Source organism: Eschrichtius robustus, chromosome 3, assembly GCF_028021215.1.
Source record: "Eschrichtius robustus isolate mEscRob2 chromosome 3, mEscRob2.pri, whole genome shotgun sequence".
Lineage (NCBI taxonomy): Eukaryota > Metazoa > Chordata > Mammalia > Artiodactyla > Eschrichtiidae > Eschrichtius > Eschrichtius robustus.
Window position 1 is genome coordinate 82087174 of NC_090826.1, and position 22856 is coordinate 82110029.

The following is a 22856-nucleotide window of genomic DNA, read 5'->3' on the forward strand; positions in this document are numbered from 1 at the left end:
TGTCACAGGACAAAATATAAAAGTTATCAACTTTGACAATGTAAAAGTGTTGCTGGACTTCCCTGGTGGCGCAGTGGTTAAGAATCCACCTGCCAATGCAGGCGACACAGGTTTGATCCCTGCTCCGGGAAGATCCCACATGCTGCGGAGCAACTAAGCCCGTGCGCCACAACTACTGAGCCTGCGCTCTAGAGCCCGCGAGCCACATCTACTGAGCCCGCGTGCCACAACTACGGAAGCCCGCACACCTAGAGCCTGTGCTCCGCAATAAGAGAAGCCACCTCCATGAGAAGCCCACGCATTGCAATGAAAAGTGGCCCCCGCTCTCTGCAACTAGAGAAAACCCGCACGCAGCAATGAAGACCCAACACAGCCAAAAAAAAAAAAAAAAGTGTTGCTGACAGAAACTGGGAAAACCAGATGAAAAACAGAACATGTTCTAATGTCCCTTCTTAAAAAGGGAGGAGTAGACAGACTGACAAAAGTGGATGAAATTAGAAAGAGTTGTTATTATCTGAAGTTACTAAGTTAAGCAACAGAAGAAGTAAAATTTAAAACAAACACTGGAAGAGAATGAGATGACCATAGTGTAAGCAAGCTAAATACTCCTTAAAAGTAGAAAGTCAATAGATATATCTAAAGTTGATAAATCAAGAAACAGAGGTGAAAGTCTATTGTTTAGAGCAGCAGCCCCAAATCATTTTTTATTGTACAATCCTCTCAGGGAAAATATTTTAGAGCACAAATCCCTAACATTTGTATATTTACTTATTTATACTCTATATAAAATTATGATTATATTAACCTATTATTTGTATACTGTGACTCACACAGTAATAGAAATTAAAAGTATATAAGAATAATTTTGAATTCTTTTTATTGTGGGGGGGAAATTTTTATTGTGGGGGAGGAATGCTTATTATAATAATGAACCGAAAACAAAAAATCGTCAGCTATTCTGACAAAAACATTTTAAGATATAAAAAGTATATGAGAATAAATACAATTTCAAATAATTTCTTCCAGTACCCAAATTCAGCATCATATGCACCTCCCAGGGTGTGTACAGTTCCCTTTAGACACACAGCTCTAGAAGTTAGAGGTTTAGCCACCGGGAAATCCAAAAAGATAAGTGATTCAAAGAAGCTACCTTTCGGGAGCAAAGCTGGGGGTAAGGAGAAGTGGAAGGGGAGACTTATGATTTGCATCATAAGCTCACCTATACTATTTTACTTATTGCATACACATTTTCTTTCATATAAGTAATTAGTTAATCTGATCAACTCCATAAAACTCTATGTCTGGATTCAGTCCTTCAACAAACATTTATTGAACATCTGCTTTGGGCTAGGCACAGGGGATAAAGAGAGGAAACTGACATCTTGGCTGTCAGGGAGATCACAGTCTGGGTGGGGCTCAGAAGAAAGATATGAAAATCACTGATGACAATTCAATATCATAATTGCTGTAAGAGAAGTGTGTGCCAGATATCATGTACCCACAGTGTGGGGCACAAAAGAGGTACACTAATACCATGTGGGATGTTAGGGAGGAATTGCTGAAAGGTCACTTCCTCTCTGAGTTGAAACCTAAAGGACAAGTAGAAAACTGAGAATAAACCAGGTAAAGAGGGATGCAGGGAAATGGGGGAAGGGCATTCTAGGGCAAAGAGGAAATGGTGGGGTAGAGAGGTTGACATGTGAGAGAGAAGCACAGTGTGTTGGGAAACTGGAAGTTTTTCAGAATTGCTAGAGCAAACAGTGCATGAGATGGTAGTGGCAGGAATGAAACAGCAAGATAGGAAGGGACCAGAAACAAAGAGCCATGCTCAGAACTCTGCTTAGTCTACTGAAGGCAATGGTAAGCCACTGAAGGATTTCACTGGTAGGGAGGGAGATTAGATCAGATTGGCGTTTTGGGAAAGACTGCTCTGGAAGTAATGTGGAGGGTGGGTCTGAAAGGGGTAAATGAGGAAGGGCTTTCTGGAGGCTATTACAGTGGGCCTCATGAGACAAAAGGAGAGAATCACAGTACCAGCAGGAGACAAACGGCCAATAGGTACATGAAAAGGTGCTCACTATCACTAATCATCAGAGAAATGCAAATCAAAATCACAATGAGCTATCACTTCACACCTGTTAGAATGGCTATATCAAAAAGACAAGAGACAACTATGTTGGCCAGGATGTGGAGAAAAGGGAACCCTAGTGCACTACTGATGGGAATGTAAGTTGGTTCAGCCACTATGGAAAACAGTATGGAGATTCTGCAAAGAATAAAAAATAGAACTACCATATGATCCAGCATTCCTACTTCTGGGTATATAGCCAAAGGAAGTGAAAATAGGATCTCAAAGAGATAGCTGCATTCCCATGGTCACTGCAGCATTATTCACAATAGCCAAGACATGGAAACAACCTAAGAGTCCAAAGTGTCCACTGGAAGATGAATGGATAAAGAAAATGTGGCATATACATACACCATGTATACATACATGTATACATGTATACATACAGCCATGAGAAAGAAGGAAATACTACCATTTGCAACAAAATAGATGGACCTTGAAGGCATTATGCTAAGTGAAATAAGCCAGACAGAAAGAAAAATACTACATGGTGTATCATTTATATGCAGAATCTAAAAATTTTTTAAAAAGTCAAAGTCTTAGAGAGTAGAAAAATGGCTACCAGAGGCTGGGAGGTGGGGAAAACAGGGAGAGGCCAATAAAAGGCCAGTAAAACCTTACAGCTGCACAATGAATAAGGTCTGAGGATCTAATGTAAAACATGGTGACTATAGTTGATAACACTGTATTTTTTTTTTAAAGATGATGCAATCAAAAGTTATTTAGGAGATGCACTAGTGGAATTGCTGAGGGATTAAACATGAGGGTAAGGAAAGAGGGAGAGTCTAGAAGGACCTGGGTATATTTATCTCTTGAGTAACTGGAGAGTATCACTAACTGAAATAGGGAAAGAAGCAATTTGGGGGCAGGACTTTAGCTTTGGACATGTTGAATACGAAGTGCTATCTAGAGGTAGATATCAAATAAGCAGCTAGATGCAAATCTGAAGTTCTGGGTGGGGAGGTTTGGGCTGGTGATACAGAGTTGAGACCCATTAGTATTTGGGTTGTAGTGGAAGCCACGTGAAGAGATGCAATTACCCAAGGAGACTACAAAGTGAGAAGCAGAGAAGCTTGGAGTCCTGAGGAAAGCAGGGGGCAAAGGAAGATGAGATTGAAAGGAAAGTGGAATAAAGGATAGAATAAGAATAAAGGAAGGTCAGAGGAGCAAAGAAGTAGTGAGTGACCAAAGAAGAGTAGCTGAAATGACAGAACATGTGATCCTGACTGAATAGGGAAAAGAGGGAAGCCAGAGGAGGTTGGCAGATTGGAAGAAATGGGGGTGGCAAGAGCCTCCATTATAATGACAATGATGAGGAAGGATGATACGATGGTGCTGGTGGTAACAGTAAAGAGTAAGAATGTGAAAGAGACAGCAGTGTGTGCTTAGCGTGAGCTATTGGAGTTCAATATCTCAGAGTCATTACAGAATATTTTTGAATATATGTACTGTACTATATCATTTTGCACATCCTGAGTACTATATGCTTAGGATAAAGGACAAGACCAGAGTAATAAACAGGCTCTGCCTTCACTGGATATGAATTTAGTTCTACTGGATCAGGTGTGACTGAAAAATCTTATAAGCTGGCACATTAAAACAAAACCAAGCATTGTCTTCTTTAAGGGGTAAAGAACAACAGTATTAATTACAGTAATAAACAGAAAGAAATAGGTTACATTTTAAAGAACCTTTTCTTAGAGTTCATAAAGTGATACTTTTCCACTTTTACTTCAGTTTGTACAAGGATACAAAAGATTCAAGAACAGTATCTATTGTAAAAACAAGTGTCACCACATGTGGTTGTTCAGCAGCTACTTATTTGTACTTTCCTTCCTTTAATAAGTATGCAAGATTCCTCTCATAGTAACTGCTGGAATGATAAATACAATGATAACTCTCTTATAAAATCTCTTCTTCGGCAATATCTTAAAACCTAAGAGTAATGGGGGAAAAAACAAAATATTTTAGGAAATGATTGATTTTTTTAAACTGTCAGAATTTTCAGTTGTATTCTTTCTGGGGTAGACAGAATTCTAAAGCTGTCTCCCAACATTCCCACTCCCTGGTTATTTAATCAAACACTAATCTAGATGCTGCTGTGAAGAGACTTAAAATAGAGATATTATCTTGGATTATGCAGGTGGACCCAATGTAATCATATGAACCCTTAAAAGCAGAAGAGGAAGGAGTCAGAGAGATGAGGCAGAGAAAGGTAGAAAAGGGCTGAGGCAAAAGAAGTCAGAGACACTGGAAACATTCGAAGGACTCCACCCACTGTTACTGGCTTTGACGATGGAGAAAAGAAGCCACGAACCCAGAAATGGAGGCAGCCTCTAGAAGCTGAGAACAACCCCCAGCCAACAGCCAGCAAGGAAATGGAGCCTTCAGTCCTACTACAGCATGGAACTGAATTCTGAAAGCAATCTGAAAGAGCCTGGAAATCAATTCATCCCCAGAGTTCCAGAAAGAAACTCAACCCTACTGATGCCTTGATTTTCAACCTTGTGAAACCTGGAGCAGAGAACCAGCTGGGCCATACCGTCCTGGGATTTCTAACCTTCAGAAGTGTGAGATACGGGTACAAATAAATGTGTGTTGTTTTAAGCTGCTAAATCTGTGGCAATTTGTTATAGGACCACTGGGAAACTAACAATGCTTTCTTTAATCCCTGACTTCAAACATGCTCTATCAAATCTCATTTTCTTAACCCTTAATGTAACTTTGGACAGAGTTCATTCATTTCTAGTCAGACTCAGTTATTATGAAGTCCAGCCTAATTTATTTTCTCCCAACCTTTTATTTTGAAAATGTTTAAATCTACAGAAAATTTAGAGGAATAGTGCAATTAATACCCTTATGCTGTATGCCTATATTAATCAATTGCTAACATTGTCCTACATTTGTTTGCTTTCTCACTTTCTCTAAATGTATTTAAATATCTCTCCCTCTTCCTCTTTCTCCTTCTTAGGAAAGAAAAGGGAGTTCTGTTTACAATAACCCATAACCCTGTTGAATAAACATCATTTTGAAACAATAAATCAAGAAGAAACTTTTTCTAAAGAAGACATGAAAATGGCTAAACAAGCACACGAAAAGATGCTCAACATCACTAATCATCAGGGAAATGCAAATCCAAACCACGAGATATTACCTCACACTCGTTAGGATGGCCACTAAACAAACAAAAACCCAAAAAACAGAAAATAACAAGTGCTGACAAGGATGTGGAAAAACTGAAGCCCTTGTGCATTGTTGATGGGAATATAAAATGATATAGCCACTGTGGAAAACAGTACAGAGGTTCCTCAAAAAATTAAAAATAGAAGTACCCTATAATGTGGCAATCCCACTTCTGGGGTATATACACAAAATAATTGAAAGCAGGATCTCAAAGAGATACTAGAACTCCCATGTTCACTGCAGCATTATTCATAATAGCCAAGAGGTGGAAGCAACCTAAATGTCCATCGACTGATAAATGGTATACACATACAGTGGAATATTAGTCCACCTTTAAAAAGAAAGAAATCTGTCATACACTACAAGATGGATGAATCTTGAGGATATTATGCTAAGTAAAATAAGCCAGTCACAAAAAAAACCAAATACTGTATGATTCTGGGGCTTCCCTGGTGGTGCAGTGGTTAAGAATCTGCCTGCCAATGCAGGGGACAGGGGTTCAAGCCCTGGTCCGGGAAGATCCTACATGCCGCGGAGCAGCTAAGCCCGTGCGCCACAACTACTGAACCTGAGCTCTAGAGGCCGCAAGCCATAACTCCTGAAGCCTGGTGCCTAGAGCCCATGCTCTGCAACAAGAGAAGCCAGCGCAGTGAGAAGCCCGCGCACCGCAACGAAGAGTAGCCCCCGCTCACTGCAACTAGAGAAAGCCCGCACACAGCAACAAAGACCCAACGCAGCCAAAAATAAATAAATAAAATAAACAATAATAAAATTTAAAAAAAGATACTGCATGATTCTACTTACATGAGTTATCTAAAGAAGTCAAACACATGGAAACAGAAAGTATAATAGAATGTGGTCACCAGGCTGGTGAGGAGGGGAAAATGAGGAGTTGTTGTGCAATGGGTACAGTTTCAGTTCTGCAAGATGAAAAAGTTCTACAGATCTGTTGCCAAAAATGCACATATGTTAACAGTCCTATACTGTACACTTAAAAATGGTTAAGATGGTAAACTTTATACTGTGTGTTTTGGCCACAATAAAAAACAAAACAAAGGAAAAAAAAAAACATACCCACAACATCATGATCATACCTAAAAAGATAATTATTTAATTTCATTAAATAGTCATCAAAAAAATCCCCTACTATTTCTAAAGAAAAATTCATCCACTAATATTTTGGGTTTTTAAAACATGTTCATTTTATAGTATCCTGGGTTTTCTAAACTCATATACTTTCTAGATGAAAGGGTTTTAAAGGAAGATTATTCACAAAATATTTGAATGTCTAGAAATAGATACGTTAAGAATGTGAGACATTTATCTTTTCAATCAATGTAAAAAGATGGTATTTAACAGAATAGTATAGTATTGTTTTTCAAAGTAACTTTAAAAAATGAAAACATTAAAATGAAAACCTCTAAAAAAAGAAAACTTCTATAAAGAATACAAAACAACATTAAGATGAAAAACTGAGGCACTGGGAAGATGACAATGAAGAAACTTTTTTACTATATGCTACAGCCTGAAAGTGTGTGAGGATGAAGTCTGCCTGAGAATTCACCATTTCTTTGAGTTTCTAACAGGGGTAGAAAAGCAACTTATGGTAATATCAAAAGGCTGCATTATAATTCTATGCTTGAATTTAAGACACATTATGGGATACAGATGCTCCCTGTGTATTCACAAGTCTCAGAAAGCTAATCATCATTCTGGAGATATAGTTTCAGGCAAAGGCAAAAGTGTAACTCTGAACAGCAGGTATAATAAAGCTATATTATTAAACCATGCTACCTATAGTCCTTCTCCCTTTGGAGAATAGGAAACAACTACTTGCTCTTACTATCCTTAGATTTAGAATAATCCTGTGAGCTGAAAATGAGCAAAAAGCCGTATTAGTCTTACTACCATATTTGTCAACATTATCACTATTACCAGCTAATCCGTATCAGTAACCCTATCTGGCACTAAATCCTGCAAAATATCCACATGAAGTCATAACCAAACTATCTACAGTAGTCATATTTGAAGACTAGTACTAATGTAAGTCAAAGAGCCAGGCAAGTATCAGAAATGTTAAAACAAGTGCCAACACCCTGATTAGAACATGCCATCTATCCATCCATTCATGACAGCCCTACTGAACACATATTGAAACTGTTAGTCATTTTTAAGAGGATGCCTTAAGAAATCTAAAACTTTTGCGATTTAAAGGACTTGAAAAATCTTCAGAAGTACCCAAGTATCTCAGACTTCAAATTCCATTAGAGTTGCACCAGCTTTTTATATGTAACAGGGCATGCAGGCAGAATAACTGGAACGGAAAATGTGTCTAATCTAAGTATAGAGAATTAGCTTAAATTGTCTTAACTTTCATTCTTCCAGGACTTAATGATAGTGAGAAGGAAGAAGGTATTAAAAAGTAAAACCAATGAATTATAGGGCTGCTGTGTTATCAGTCCCACTCAGACTGAGTAAACGCTAAACCAAGTGATTCCTAATTTGTAGAAAACACGATGCTAAAAACAGACAAACGCAGGTGTCATTCTGGGTCACCATGCAGGCCACAAGGAGTATCATCACAATGATGTGTGGAAGAAAAACACTGCCTAAAAATGGTCCAAACTGGTTAACACACCTACAGATTCTGTTCTCAGAGGCAGGATTCTACTCCGTTCAATGTGCCACAACATTTAGCTAGTCCAGGAAGTACTATTTCCCAGGTTAAGTTTTCAACAAAATAGCTAGGAAGGACAACCGCAAGTTAGTGTGCTCTGAGAATACTGCCTGGCCATGAGCTGCCTGTTGCTCAGGTAAATGCTTGTGGGCTATCACAATCCCTCCTGGCTCACAGAGAGGCCGCAAAGGCAAACAGTGTGCCTGCACCAGTCCTCTGGATGAGGTACTCCCTGCACCAAAAAGCTGGCATTGGTGGAATCTACAACAAGAGGCAGAGAGAAGGACCACATGAATGGGATAAACTCAGTTTCTTTTCTTTCTTTTTTTTTTTACAGCTTTATTGAGATATAATTCACAACCATACAGTTTATTCATTTAAAGTACACAATTCAATGGTTCTTAGTATATTCACAGAGTTGTACAAAGCATCAGTTTTAGAACACTTCCATTACCACAAAAAGAAATCTCATATCCATTTCCCCCCAACCCTCCCAGCCCTAGGCAACAACTAATCTATTTTCGGTCTTTATAGATATGCCTTTTCTGGACACTTCATATAAATGGAACCATAGAATATGTGATCTTTTGTGAGTGGCTTCTTTCATACAGTGTTTTCAAGGTTCATCCATGTTATAGCACTTATCAATTCTTCATTCTTCTTTATTGTTGAATAACATTCTACTACATGGACACACCACATCAGTTCTTTTCTTCACAAGCAGTAGAATCTCTTTTGCTGTATAAACAAAACTACAAAAAGTACTTAGGTCCCCACATTAGTCCATAAATGCCTATTTAAGCCATATTACAGCTGAAAACTTATCATGATTGCATAATACTACGGTTTCTAGAAACATTATCAATCACCACAGTGATATCTGGATTAAAGAAATACTGAGAACGAAGCTCCTTTATAATTAAGTTAATTGTTTACATTTTTTCCCTGTAAATTGCAGTAGGAAGAGGAACTTGCAAGCCCTAAGGCCCGAACACCTCAGGACAAAACTACTTTTTTGACTCCACCCACTTGAAGATGAACAGCAAAACGGCAAGTATACAAAGCTGGTGTCTGCAACTTCCCTCTCTTCTTGCTGGGCCCTTCATCTCTTCCCCCTATCTTTGACATTCAATTCCTTCGGTACTCTTCACCCCTCACCCTAGTTCCAAACAAAACAAGAACTTTTATATCTGTTGACTAATTACAGCCTCACTTTAAATTAAAATATTACATTTACATGAAAATGTTAATTAAACCAGACATTTTCTAAGACATTCTCCCAAAACCTGAAATGAGAATTCGTTTCCCTGCAAAGAACTTCCGGTAGGAACAAGCTGATAAGCGGAGAGTTTTTTGTTTTGTTTTTACCAAGAGACCCTCTCAAATCATAGTAAACCCACCCCATGGCAAACTGAATTTAGTCAGTCCTCTCAGGGTAATGCATATCTAGGAGGAGAGTGAGAGAAAATAAGGAACTGTTATTAATTTTGTTAGGCGTGATAATGGTATTATGTCTAAAGATATCCTTATCTGTTAGAAATTCATACTGAGGTATTTGGATGAAATGACGTGATACCTGAAATTTGCTTCAAAATACTTTAGTTGGAAAGAGGACATGGGGGAGGGGAGATGAAACAAAATACTGATAATTGTTGAGGGCAAGTGATAAGGTACATGAGAGTTCATTATTCTTTTCTGCTTTATGTATGTATAAAAATTTCCATAGTAAAATACTTTTAAAAAGAGAGAAACTGTTCTGTTCCTGTCACGCAGTCTTTTGTTCCTTCACTTTTCCTTCATAGCACTTACTGTTGTCACTATATATTTCTTTTTTTAAGTTAAATTTTTTTTTAATTTATTTATTTTATTTATTTATTTTTGGCTGTGTTGGGTCTTCGTTGCTGCACGTGGGCTTTCTCTAGTTGCAGCGAACGGGGGCTACTCTTTGTTGAGGTGCGCAGGCTTCTCATTGCAGTGGCTTCTCTTGTTGTGGAGCACGGGCTCTAGGCGTGCGGGCTTCCGTAGTTTGGCACACGGCCTCACTAGCTGTGGTTTGCGGGCTCTAGAGCGCCGGCTCAGTAGTTGTGACGACGCACGGGCTTAGTTGCTCCGCGGCATGTGGGATCTTCCCGGACCAGGGCTCGAACCCGTGTCCTCAGCATTGGCAGGCAGATTCTTAACCACTGCGCCACCAGGGGAGCCCTAAATTAATTTTTATTGGCGTCTAGTTGCTTTATAATGTTGTGTTAACTTCTACTGCACAGCAAAAGGAACCAGCCATACATATACATATATCCCCTCCCTTTTGTGTTTCCCTCCCATTTAGGACACCACAGTGCATTAAGTAGAGATCCCTGTGCTATACAGTATGTTCCGCTCAGTTGTCTATTTTATACGTAGTATCAATACTGTGTATGTGTCACCCCTGTCTCCCAATTCCTCCCACCCCACCCCCTTCCCCCTTGGTATCCAGACATTTGTTCTCTACGTCTGTGTCTCTATTTCTGCTTTGCAAATAAGGCCATCTATACCATTTTTCTAGATTCCACATATATGTGTTAAAATACGATATTTATCTTTGTCTTTCTGACTTAGTTCACTCTGTATGACAGTCTCTAGGTCCATCCATGTCTCTACAAATGACCCAATTTTGTTCCTTGTTATGGCTGAGTAATATTCCATTGTATATATGTGCCACATCTTCTTTATCCATTCCTCTGTTGATGGGCATTTAGGTTGTTTCCATGTCCTAGCTATTTAAATAGTGCTGCAATGAACATTTTGGTACATGACTCTTTTTGAATTATGGTTTTCTCTGGGTATATGCCCAGTAGTGGGGTTGCTGGGTCATGTGGTAGTTCTATTATTAGTTTTTTAAGGAACTTTCATACTGTTCTCCATAGTGGCTGTATCAATTTACATTCTCACCAACAATGAAAGAGGGTTCCCTTTTCTCCACACCCCCTCCAGCATTTATTGTTTGTGGATTTTTTGATGATGGCCATTCTGACCGGTGTGAGGTGATACCTCATGTCACTATATATTTCTAAGATTATTTGATTAATGTTTGTCTCCCTGACTAGACTTTAAGCTGCATGAGAACCACAAAGGTGTTCTGTTTAGCTCCTGTAGAATCCCTACCACCTCACAGAGTTTCTGGCATGTGAGAGGCATCAACAAATATTTATTAAGTAAATAATGGAGTCAATAAAATTAAGTCATATCATGCCCCCAGATCAATAAATACTCAAGAAATAAAAAGGGGGATGGTAGAAAGTCAGGGACCTTTGGTTGAAGGAATTTAACATATTTACCTATATGTATTTACCATTTAAGTTCATATGCTTCTCTATTAAAAAATGTAGTAAAGGTGTCACAAAATAGATTTAACTTCATCTAGCTAATCCTCACTACATTCATGTGATTACTCAGCTAAGAACTACACTCTCCACTTCACGATATGGAAACTATGGAACTGAAAAGTTGTGAAATTTTTTCAAGGGCATAATGAACCAGATGCACAAATGAACAAAACTCAGCTCTGTCCTCATGCCTCATGCTGTTCCCAAAGGAACATGGTTTTATTCTCAAGAAAAAGAAAACAATAAAAATATAAAAATAGGAGTACTGTATATGTTAATTCAACTTTCAGTGGCTGAGAAACTGAGTAGCTAGCTGTATAACAGTCTTAGATGAAAATGTTTTATTTTGACTTCACCCAAAACAATTTCAAGGTTGAAGCACCTAATGGTAGAGGAAGTATTAAAAACATAAGGTGAGGCATTTAGGCAATAGAGAACAGAAGAAGGCATGACACGAATAATTTGAAGGCCTTTTTGTAAAAGCTGGTTAAATTGAAACAGTATGGTGAGGGACAACTAACAAGAAAATTCATAAAGAAATTCATAAAGAGAATAAATACTAATGCCAAGACAATGTTTAAAACACCAGCGTACCAGGTTCCCAAGTTTTAAATTTATTTATCTCAAATATAATACTATAATCAATAAAGGTTTCTACTTAATCATTATTTTATATAGAAATAGCCTACTAAAATACCACTATGCCCCCAAATCCTTTTGAAATGCTTAAAACCTGAGTTTACCTTAATTTGGTAATAGATAATGATGCACACATTCAGGAAGGCAGAAATACCAAATGTTTCCCATTAACAGAAGCATAACTATTTGTAAAACTAATCTTAACTCAGCCAATCTGAAAGCTCTTGTACTATGGTGCCAAAAAAACTGTCAGAACCACACCTGTGGAGAACACTGAGAACCAAATGAGTCAAAGTCTAAAAGTCTGCCACGAAATCGAAAAAATAAATAAATAAATAGCTAGACAGTTTTAGTTAAGAAAAAACATTTAAAATATCTCAATAAACTTATTTTGAGGATAGAGTCTGGAAAGGTTTTTTTTTTTTTTCCTCTTACATAAAGGGTTACAAACAGGTAGCTGGCCTGGGTTGAATTCTAGACGGGGTTGCTCTACTGTTACTCAAAGCACAGTTACTACTGGTGGAGCTGCTACAAAGACTCAGAACGTTCCGTTTTACTCCTATACTCTTCATATCATGGGCTGTCAATCATGCTTCCAACTTGCAGTACATCACTCATTGCAGAGTAATGATTCACACATGCAATTTCCAAACAAAAATGTGAGACTTACTTGCCCCATGACGGTTTCTTCTCAACTTTTAAAATAACTGATAAAAGCACCAGCTGAGCACGAATTCCCATCCCAAAATAATCTATCAATAGCTTTAAGCCTTTTAAGGTAAGCGGTAAAGGAATACTGTCCTCTGAATGCAGAGGCCACTGCAGACCCACGCGAGGCATTGATTTGTAGTTGTTTTTCCACTGGGGTGATGGATTTGCGCTCAGCTACTCACGGTGTCTACTAGGTCCCCCTGGTGACCAATAGTACATGAAGACAGTAGTAGGGTTCGAAGACACAGACTGGCAGCGGAGCAGAGGGTGGAACGGGAAATCATGAAAAATTAACACGCCAACAGTACACATGACATGACTGAGAATTACGTTTGCATTGTTGGGGTATCTGAGATCGGCCAAGACACTGTCCCCTTCCTTTTAAAACGCAAACATCCATCCGCCTCGCTTGGGCTTCCGAGCCCTACCTCCCATTTAAATCACGGGTGTGACGGAGAGACCGAACCAAGGGGTTCAGCCCGAGGCACATGCCGCTTCTCCAGGGTTTGGGGAAAACATTGACGTGACAAATTACCATCATTTTCTAAAATATGGAGGAATGACACACCTTTCCTACCACCTACTGAAGACTCAGGACAGAGTCGAGAACAGCCTCCCTGAGGGGCCCACCACGGAGGGGGGAAGAGAGCACCGGACCAGGGAGAAGACGGCGGCACGTCCCGAGCCCAGACTGCGGAGCCCCGAACGCGAGGGGCGTAGGGTCGCACCCGGGTCACGTCCCGGGGCTCTCGGGATGCGAGGGGCGCGAGGGCGAGCCCGGGCCGGCCGACATGCGGGGGGCGGCGGTACAGCGGCTGGGGCTGCGGCGCCCGGGCGGCGGGGGAGGGCGCGCCGCCAGGTGCCGGACGGCAGGGGGCAGCGGGGTTCGGGCGGGCGCGGGACCCAGGGAGGGAGGAGGGAGGCGGGCGAGTCCCGCGCAGCGAGAGGGCGCGCGCCGGGCTCGCCGCCGGCCTACCTGGAGGTAACGGGGTTTCCTTAGCCAGGCCCCCGGACAGAGACTCCTCGCCATGGTAATCACACATCGCCCCGCCGCGCCGCAGTCAGAGGCGGACCCGAGCGCTGGCGACCCGGCTCCCCGCCTTCCCCCGCCCCCAGCTCGGCCGGGCCCGCCCACTACTCCGCCCCCGCGGCGGCGCGCGCCGCGCTTCTCCCGGCCTCGCTGCGGTGACTGCAGCCGGCGGCCCGAGGCCTGGCTTCCTGCTCTGCTCGCCGTGCTGCCGCGGCTGTCAGAGCCGCCGCCGTCTCCGGCATAAAGGGGAGTCGCGCCTCGCCTTGGCCGACACAAATCCAACTGCGCCTCGCGCTTAAAGGGGAGGCGTGCGGAGGAGGGGTGGGGCGCCGCGGAAGCGGGGGTGTCGCACCCTCGGACCCGGGAGGGGCTGGCCGGGCAGGGTGAGGGCTTGCGCCCCGCGGACGGGAGAGCCTAGCGCTCAGACGACGCCGACCTAAGTGCCTGCTCCCGGCTCCCCGCTCCCAGCGTTGCGCGTTCCGCCACCCCGCCCGGAGGGTCTGACCCTCCCTTTGGACTCTGCTCCTTCAGGCCGGACGTGTCTGGGCGGGTTGCGTGGAAATTCAAGGGAAGCTTGGGGCTCCTTCCCGGGGAACCGGCTTTTTCTCCTTGGAGCACGGTGGTCCGTTTGGCCGCAGGAGGCGCCGGCGGGCGCATCCCCTGAGCGAACGCAGACGGGGCTCCCCTCTGCTGAAGTCAACGTGCCCGCCAAATACAGTTCTCCTCTAACGGCCTTCAACTTTTTTCCTGAGTACTTTTTTAAAAGTCTGACCTTTTGGGTCTGTATTGTTTTCAGACAGCTTCAGAGTTTTCCTGGCCCCACCCAGGAACCCTGCGTCAAAAGAAAAAAAGAAAAATATTACTGAATTAAATACAGTACTGAAGACAGTAGACCTGGGACGTGGCATAGCTACTCGGTTAAGGCTACATAACACAGGGTGTGGTGTCTTTCTTTTGACAGTGAAGTCCAAATAAGGGGAAAAAACAGCCACCCTAGCGGGAGAACAGCTGTTGATCCTAGTAACTTGTAATGGAGGAAGATATGTTTTTGCTTCTTTTTACCCGGTATACCACCTTTTCACGTGACGCCAACAAAGTTTAGGTGGCCACTTAGAACTCATTCAGGCCTGTTGCTCTGACAAGAGTTTTCCCCAGAAGCAAACCTTTACTCACTATTACTGTGGTTTTTACCTAAACTTTGTTCTAGTGCTTTCCGTTTATGAAGAGATGCTTTCTTGTCTGCCCCTCCCCCAATCCAAGCACAGACACAGGTTTAAAACCTGTGTGGTATTTTATTACCACGTATAAAACTCAGAGGAAAACATAGGAAGAACACTCTCTGACATAAATCACAGCAAGATTTTTTTGATCCACCTCCTAGAGTAATGGAAATAAAAACAAAAATAAATGGGACTTAATGAAACTTAAAAGCTTTTGCACAGCAAAGGAAACTATAAACAAGATGAAAAGGCAACCCTCAGAATGGGAGAAAATATTTGCAAATGAACCAGTGGACAAAGGATTAATCTCCAAAATATATAAACAGCTCATGCAGCTCAATATTCAAAAAACAAACAACCCAATCCAAAAATGAGCAGAAGACCTAAATAGACATTTCTCCAAAGAAGACATACAGATGGCCAAGAATCACATGAAAAGATGCTCAACATCACTAATTATTAGAGAAATGCAAATCAAAACTGCAATGAGGTATCACCTCACACCAGTTAGAATGGGCATCATCAGAAAATCTACAAACGACAAATGCTGGAGAGGGTGTGAAGAAAAGGGAACCCTCTTTCACTGTTAGTGGGAATGTAAATTGATAACAGCCACTATGGAGAACAGTATGGAGGTTCCTTAAAAAACTAAAAATAGAATTACCATATGACCCAGCAATCCCACTACTGGGCATATACCCAGAGAAAACCATAATTCAAAAAGACACATGCACCCCAATGTTCATTGCAGCACTATTTACAATAGCCAGGTCATGGAAGCAACCTAAATGCCCATCAACAGACGAATGGATAAAGAAGATGTGGTACATATATACAGTGGAATATTACTCAGCCATAAAAAGGAAAAAATTGGGTCATTTGTAGAAACGTGGATGGACCTAGAGACTCATACAGAGTGAAGTAAGTCAGAAAGAGAAAAACAAATATCATATATTAGTGCATATATGTGGAATCTAGAAAAATGGTACAGATGAACCAGTTTGCAAGGCAGATATAGAGACACAGATGCAGAGAACAAATGTATGTACACCAAGGGGGGAAAGCCACAGGGGGGGTTGGGGGGGTGGTGTGATGAATTGGGCGATTGGGATTGACATGTATACACTGATGTGTATAAAATAAGTAACTAATAAGAACCTGCTGTATAAAAAATAAAAATTAAATTAAAAAAAAAACCTGTGTGGTATTTTATTGCTGGCAAATAAACTCGTTTTTCATTGATTTTCAGTTTGGATTAAGAGACTAAGGTAATTTCTAAGTATGATAAGTACTGGTTTAATTCGTTCTTTCATTCATTCAATAAATAAATATTAATTGAGCACCCAGACATTGTTCTAGTTGATTGGTTATATACCTGAGCAAAATACAAAAACCCCAGGGCTTGTGGATATTACGTAAGTATAAGTAATAAATAATAAGTAATAAATGTAATAAACAAGAAATTCAAATAGGATAATCAAGCTGATAGGGGATATGTAACAAAGAAAACAAACCAATGGAGATGAGGAAGACTAAAGGTAGAGTTGCTCTGGGGAGAAAGATCAGGAATTCAGTTTTGGACTTTGTTACATTTGAGACATCTATTAGAAATTCAAGTGGAGATCTTGAGTAAGCCGTTGTACATATGAGTCCAGGGTTAAGAAGGGTGGTCCAAGCTAGGGATATATGAGAGATAGCAACATTTTTTTAAAGATGAGAGTTATGTTTTATTCGGTCCCCTTACTGAGGACTGCAGACCAGGAGACAGATAGCTCTGAGGAACTGTACCAAAGAGGTAAGGGAGGAGCCAAGATATATAGGAGTTGTTGCCAGTTCAGTAGTATGATCTAAAAGTCATCAGAAACTTATATTTGTCAAAAAAGTAGAGAGGTGTCAGCATTTAAATGATATTTAAAGCCACAAAACTAGACAAGATCACCAAGGGAGTGAGTATAAATAGAAGAGAAGCAAGGAGGAAACCTTGCAACTTCAAGGCAGGAGAGTGGATGAGCCAGCAAAGGAGGCTGAGAAGGAGCAGCCAGTGAATTAGGTGGGCCGAGAGTGAGGTGCCTGGAAGCCAAGTGAATATAATGTTATCAAGAAGGTGTGAGTGCGGACTGAGAATTGACTATTGGATTTGGTACCATGGAGCCACTGGTAATACTTCAGCGGAGCAAAAGAGGGAAAACTTGATTGGAATGGGTTTAAGAAAAAAATAGGAGGAGAGGAATTGGAGATGGCTAATATTATAGGCAATTCTTTTGAGAAGTTCTCCTGCAAAGGGGAGCCCCAAAATGGTGGTGGGGAGCCCACTACCACAGTAACTGGTGGTGGAAGTGGAGCCAAAAGTGGGTTGGCCAAAAAATTGGGAGAAATATTTGTTTTTGATAAGAATGATCTAGAAGAGAAGGAAAATTTTACGAAGGGGCAAGAAGAGAGAATTGCTGGAGCAGTGTCCTTGAGAAGGAAAGAGTTTAGAATCTAGCACACAAATGAAAGGATTATCTATAGACAGGAGCACAGTCTGTTCATCTATGGAAACTGGCAGGCAGGTGGTAGGAGTGGCTGCGGAAATCTGAGGAAGTTCTCTTCTGATTGTTTCAGTTTTCTCAGAGACATAGGAAGTCAGGTCATCCGGGGGGAGGAGATTCAGAAGAGCAAGGGAAGGTGAGGAGAGAAGCAAAGGTGCGAAATAGTCATCCAGGAGAATGGAAAGATGAATAGACTAGGAAAAAAATATCATATGCTTGCTGAGTGTCATTAAGGGCCCACTTGAGTTCATGGTCATAAATTTAAGTGGGATAAGTCAGTGTGATTGTGCTTTTTTTCCTCCATCAATAATTGACTGCCAAGATGCAGGCTCAGAGTAGGCTTAGAATTCTATGTAATCAGGTTTTACCAAGGAAATAAGAGCAAGGAGAGAGGACCAAGGAAGTCAAGGATGTAAGTAAGGGAGTGATTATGATTCACCATGGAGTTTAAAATGAGGGAAGAGTAGATATGGAGAGATTAAGGACAGAAAAAGGTGGTAGGATCAGTGAATTGCCAGTCCTTGTGGAGTTGAGGGACTATAGGAGTCAGAGAACAAGGGGGAATGATCTGAAAAGGTAGGTATAACATAAAGGGTCTGGCTCCATTTTTGATACTCAATGACAGCTGTCAAGCCCCACCACTTCTCTTTTCCCTGTGCCCCACATCTGGGAAAACTGATAAGAAAGCCCAGGTGCTTGCTCCTTTGGTGTCAGTGGGAAGTTCAAATTATGCAAGACCCAGTCCATGTGAGGGACCATTCACCCTGGCCCCATCCACCCCCAACCACCATAAACCCTAAGAAAGTCTCCTTTCTCTGCTCCCTCAAGCCATATTCAGACCAGTTTGGAGCCTGCCCTACTCTCCCCAGAAAGCTTCTTTATGTATGTAACAAACTTTTTCATACTCTGAAAAAGCTGGTACATGTGTAGCATCATCAATCTTGACATCCAAAACAAAATTTAAGTGGAGGAATCTATCTCATTTCTGCAGAGTGACCACAACAATGTGGTAGTTAGAGTGGGATGCATGAAATTAAGAGTATGAAGAAGTGATGAAGCCTAGGGTGGAATCTGAAAATGGCAGTGAATGGCTGAGGAGTGTGGAATACAGTGTCACTAGAAGAGAGTCAAAGAGAGAGTATCATGAGGATTATCTATGTATATATTGAAAACAACAAGATTTAGGACAAGAGAGATGCTGGATAGGATGCCAGTAGTCAAAAGCTAAAGTCCTTGAGAAATAAAGCAGAGTGATCTATGAGCGAGTAGGGGACTACCACAATGAGGAGAGTGATAACACCAGAGGACATGAGTTAAAAAAACAAATACTGGGTAGGGGGAGGAATTAGATAGGAGGTGGGGAGAATAACCTGAGAGAAGCAATGAAGAGCAAAGAGGATCCCTCTCCCACCTCCAAGTCCAGTGGTACAAGGGCTGTGGGAAGGCTGCAGGGACAACAGCATCCACCAGGGGTGAACCAGGTTTGCTCTAGAACAGGAAGGTGAAGGAAATATTCAGAGAAGAGACTGAGGATACAAAGGTTTTTGATGAAGATGGACTGTGAATTCCAGAGGACACAGTGGAAGAGTCTCAGAAATTGGGGAGTGTGGTAAAGGGATTCAAAATAGGTGATGTGAAGAGCTTTGAGTGAGTTAGTGGGTAGGAGACAAAGAGTGACCCGGGAGTCTGGGACTTCTTATGGTAAAGGATATAAACACGGATAATAAGGACAAAGTTTCAACCAAATGAAAAGAAATGATTGTTCAGTTTCCATATAGAGTCAACAAAGATAAAGTGTAGTTAACATTTTCTTATTTGAAAGGGGAAAATTAGTTTAGATCATTTTCATTTCTCACTTGGGTAGTTTATCTTGTCATCCCATGTAGAGCAGCAGCTACCCCAGGGTCCATCCTGGGAACCTTGTAGGTGGGTTTGATGAGCTCTCATACCACTGGACTTGCACTTTTGGCTTTAAATCCATGTATGTGAGTCCCAAGATGGGTCCAAGCAAGTTGACCTGTAGCAAATTTGGATAAGAAACCTTCTACCTCTTGACCTTGCTCTCCTTCCCACACTCATTACAGTGGCCCTATGAATTCTTGATGTCCTATGCTGGACCTACCTTACAAACATTTAAATTTACCTGTTTACCTAGCACTCATTCTTATGGAACTTAAAAGTTTGTTTTTCTAAATAAAAGCTAGCTAATCCAAAACTAATTGTTGTGTAGCTGATGCATATGGTTGTGTTCAGAGGTGCTAATTTGTGGCCTCTTAGTCCTCATGTATAACATAACTTTGGTCTTACAGAGACAAAGGAGCAGCTCCAGTGATTTCAAATATAGGAAAAATCAAGATCAATGGTCTTCGGACTTTTTCGTTTACATACTCCCAAAAGAATTTTGAAAAATACATGTATATCTTCCTCATTTTTATGCCAGCATACGAATTTTTTCTCATAAAATTAAACAATTGTAAAGGAAGTTATTTCCAGCAATATGTTCTAAATATTGGCATTTAAAAATAAAATAGTTACACAATTCTTAAGTATGTTCAGTTGAATATAAATACCATCTTGATTTAATATAATTGAAAGAGTATCACCCATTTGAAGAGTAAATGAAACATTGTTTCTTTAGCTATCAGAAATGTAACATTGTTACCTTTTCTTCTTCTTGAACTTTAATAATTCCACTTCCCTTATAGCATTTTTTCCTATTATATACTTTATGCATTCTAATCTATTTTTCAACCGACCACATTTCTCTGCAATAAAAAATAGACATTTTAATGCCTTTTACTTTCATCTTAAAATTTATTTTAATTTTTGAACATGTAATACTTTCACCTAGTTCAAAAATAAAACCTAAATAAAAACATACATTGAGAAGTCTTATTCTCACACTCTTGCCTTTCTACCTTGTCCCTACCCACATAGATAATCACTTTTATTAATTTTTATTGTATTCTTCCAGTGCCAGTGTTCCTTTATAAATAGAAGCAAAATTGAATGTATTTTAAAAATTGAATATATATTTCATCCCCCTTTTATTACATAAAAGATGGATTACTTTATTATACATTTTTTAAAACTGCAGAATGACAATCTACTATTTATTTTTTTGGCTGTGCCAGGTTTTTTTAAGTTCTGGCATACGGGAGTTTTAGTTGTGGCATGCGGGAGTTTTAGTTGTGGCATGCGGGATCTAGTTCCCTGACCAGGGATTGAACCCCGGCCCCCTGCATTGGGAGCACGGAGTCTCAACCACTGGACCACCAGGAAAGTCCCTCTACTAATTAGTATTACTGAAAATATACTGATTAGAGCAATATCAAATCACACTTCTGATAAGAAGTCTTTCTTTCCATGTTCTCTGGATAGTGGGGTTGGATCACAGAACTCAACTTAACATTCTTCAAGGCCATTTTGGAAACCTAGATGCTTTTAGTTCTTTGAATTCAACTCCAATGAGAGCAGAGGTTGCAAATGGCAGCCCTGGGCAGACACATTTTGTTTGACTGGTCCAACATTTACAGATCGGGACATTTTACATAAAGCTCCAGATTTTTGACTCTTGAAAATCAGATGATCAGCTAACCAAGCCTTTCATTCACTCAGCAACAATGAGCCGGCACTGAGTACCACATCCTCCTCCTTGAGGGGGCCCAGGTGCTGCAGTTTGCCACGGTCCCCCTCACTCCTCAGTTTTCCTGCCCCAGCCCCCAGAACTTATTTATTTTTCCAGTCTGGTCCCTGTAGGCATTTGACTTTATGACCTCTGAGTTAGCCACATAGTGATTTGGGAAAGTAGACCCAATCAGGAGCATCTTTGAAGCTTCAAAATTGGAAACAAGAAAGGAACTAGTGAAGAGTATAAGAGGAGATTAGGCTCTGGATTAATAATGCAATTAAAAAAGAACCCATGTTTCACCGGAACTTCCCTAGAGAAAAGAATAGACAAATGAATTATTTACTCACACTGTTTAGCCTGTATCCACTAGATGGCTTAGGGTATAGGTTAGGCAAGGTGGAGACTGAATTTGTACTCCAGGAAAAATGAATTCTGTTGTGTTTTAGGCATGAGAACATAGACGAAAATGAGAGACAGGGCTCTGTTTTATCTTGTATGAAAAGGCAAATTGGATATTGGAATAAAAAACTACAAGGGTTCTCTAATTTTCCACTAACACCACCACCAAGTATTATGAAACTTTTATGTCCAAAATGTTATGAAATGATGTTAAGAGTATGGAACACAGAAACTTTTTTTTTAATTTATTCTTGGCTGCGTTGGGTCTTTGTTGCTGCACACAGGCTTTCTCTAGTGGCGGTGAGCCGGGGCTACTCCTTGTTGCGGTGTGCGGGCTTCTCATTGCGGTGCCTTCTCTTGTTGTGGAGCACGGGCTCTAGGGTGCACAGGCTTCAGTAGTTGTGGCTCACAGGCTCTAGAGTGCAGGCTCAGTAGTTGTGGTGCATGGGCTTAGTTGCTCCACGGCATGTGGAATCTTCTCAGACCAGGGCTCAAACCCGTGTCCCCTGCATTGGCAGGTGGATTCTTAACCACTGCACTGCCAGGGAAGCTCTGGAACACAGAAACTTAAGATGAAATAGGGCAAGTATTTTGTATATCTGGTTTTTATATGGAATGCTTCAGAAAAGAAAAAAGGGAATAATTAGAATTCTAGTTCATTGTTACGTCTATAATACCTAGCACAGTACCTGGCATATAGAAGGTAATTCATAAATATTTGTTGAAAGAATGAATAAATGAAGCTGCCAGGAGAATATAAGGTATAAGAATAGAATAGATTTTAAAGAAGTTTTTAACTTGAAAACAACATTCAGAATCTGAAACAGAATCATTTATTCCATTCCTTATTCTTATCTGTACATTCACTGAGACATTTTGGGGGAATAGTTCCTCAGGAAAAAGAATAGCCTATAATAATTTGGTGCTAGGATTTTGTCTTACTTGACGCATAACACTAAAATTCTGGAAATTGAAATCCCCCCTAATGAAAAGGTTGCAGTAAAAGACCTGTATTGAGAATTCACAATGACTGTAGCAAGTGTGTCAAAAATGATCATATAAAACCTGTCACATGGGAGTTATTGAAGGGATTACCTTATTAGGGTGAATTATGGTCTTCAGCAGGATATGAACTTGTCCTGAGACTGAGAATATTTTCAACCTCTGGCAGTAGTCTCAGGGTTTCATACAGACAAACTGTTAATGTCATAGTATTCAAACAGCATTCCAGAATATGGTTTGACTACGCTCTTAATTTGGTTTATGGGATATGCCATGCTCTCTACCAAAGGGGAAAATTGCATAGAGACATAATGCAGCAAGAGATGACCTGGTAGCACTGCCA

The 22856-nt window shown here is 40.7% G+C and overlaps 1 protein-coding gene across 1 annotated transcript in view; it reads right to left on the reverse strand.

Moving 5' to 3' along the window:
• Positions 1-13810, reverse strand: part of DIPK1A (divergent protein kinase domain 1A) — a 125689-nt gene extending 111879 nt beyond the window's left edge. The window contains exon 1 of the mRNA XM_068540315.1: positions 13677-13810. Within this exon, the coding sequence (XP_068396416.1) occupies positions 13677-13730 (54 nt within the window). The 5' untranslated portion in view covers positions 13731-13810. The remainder of the gene's footprint in view (positions 1-13676) is intronic.
• Between the last annotated feature and the right edge of the window lie 9046 nt (positions 13811-22856).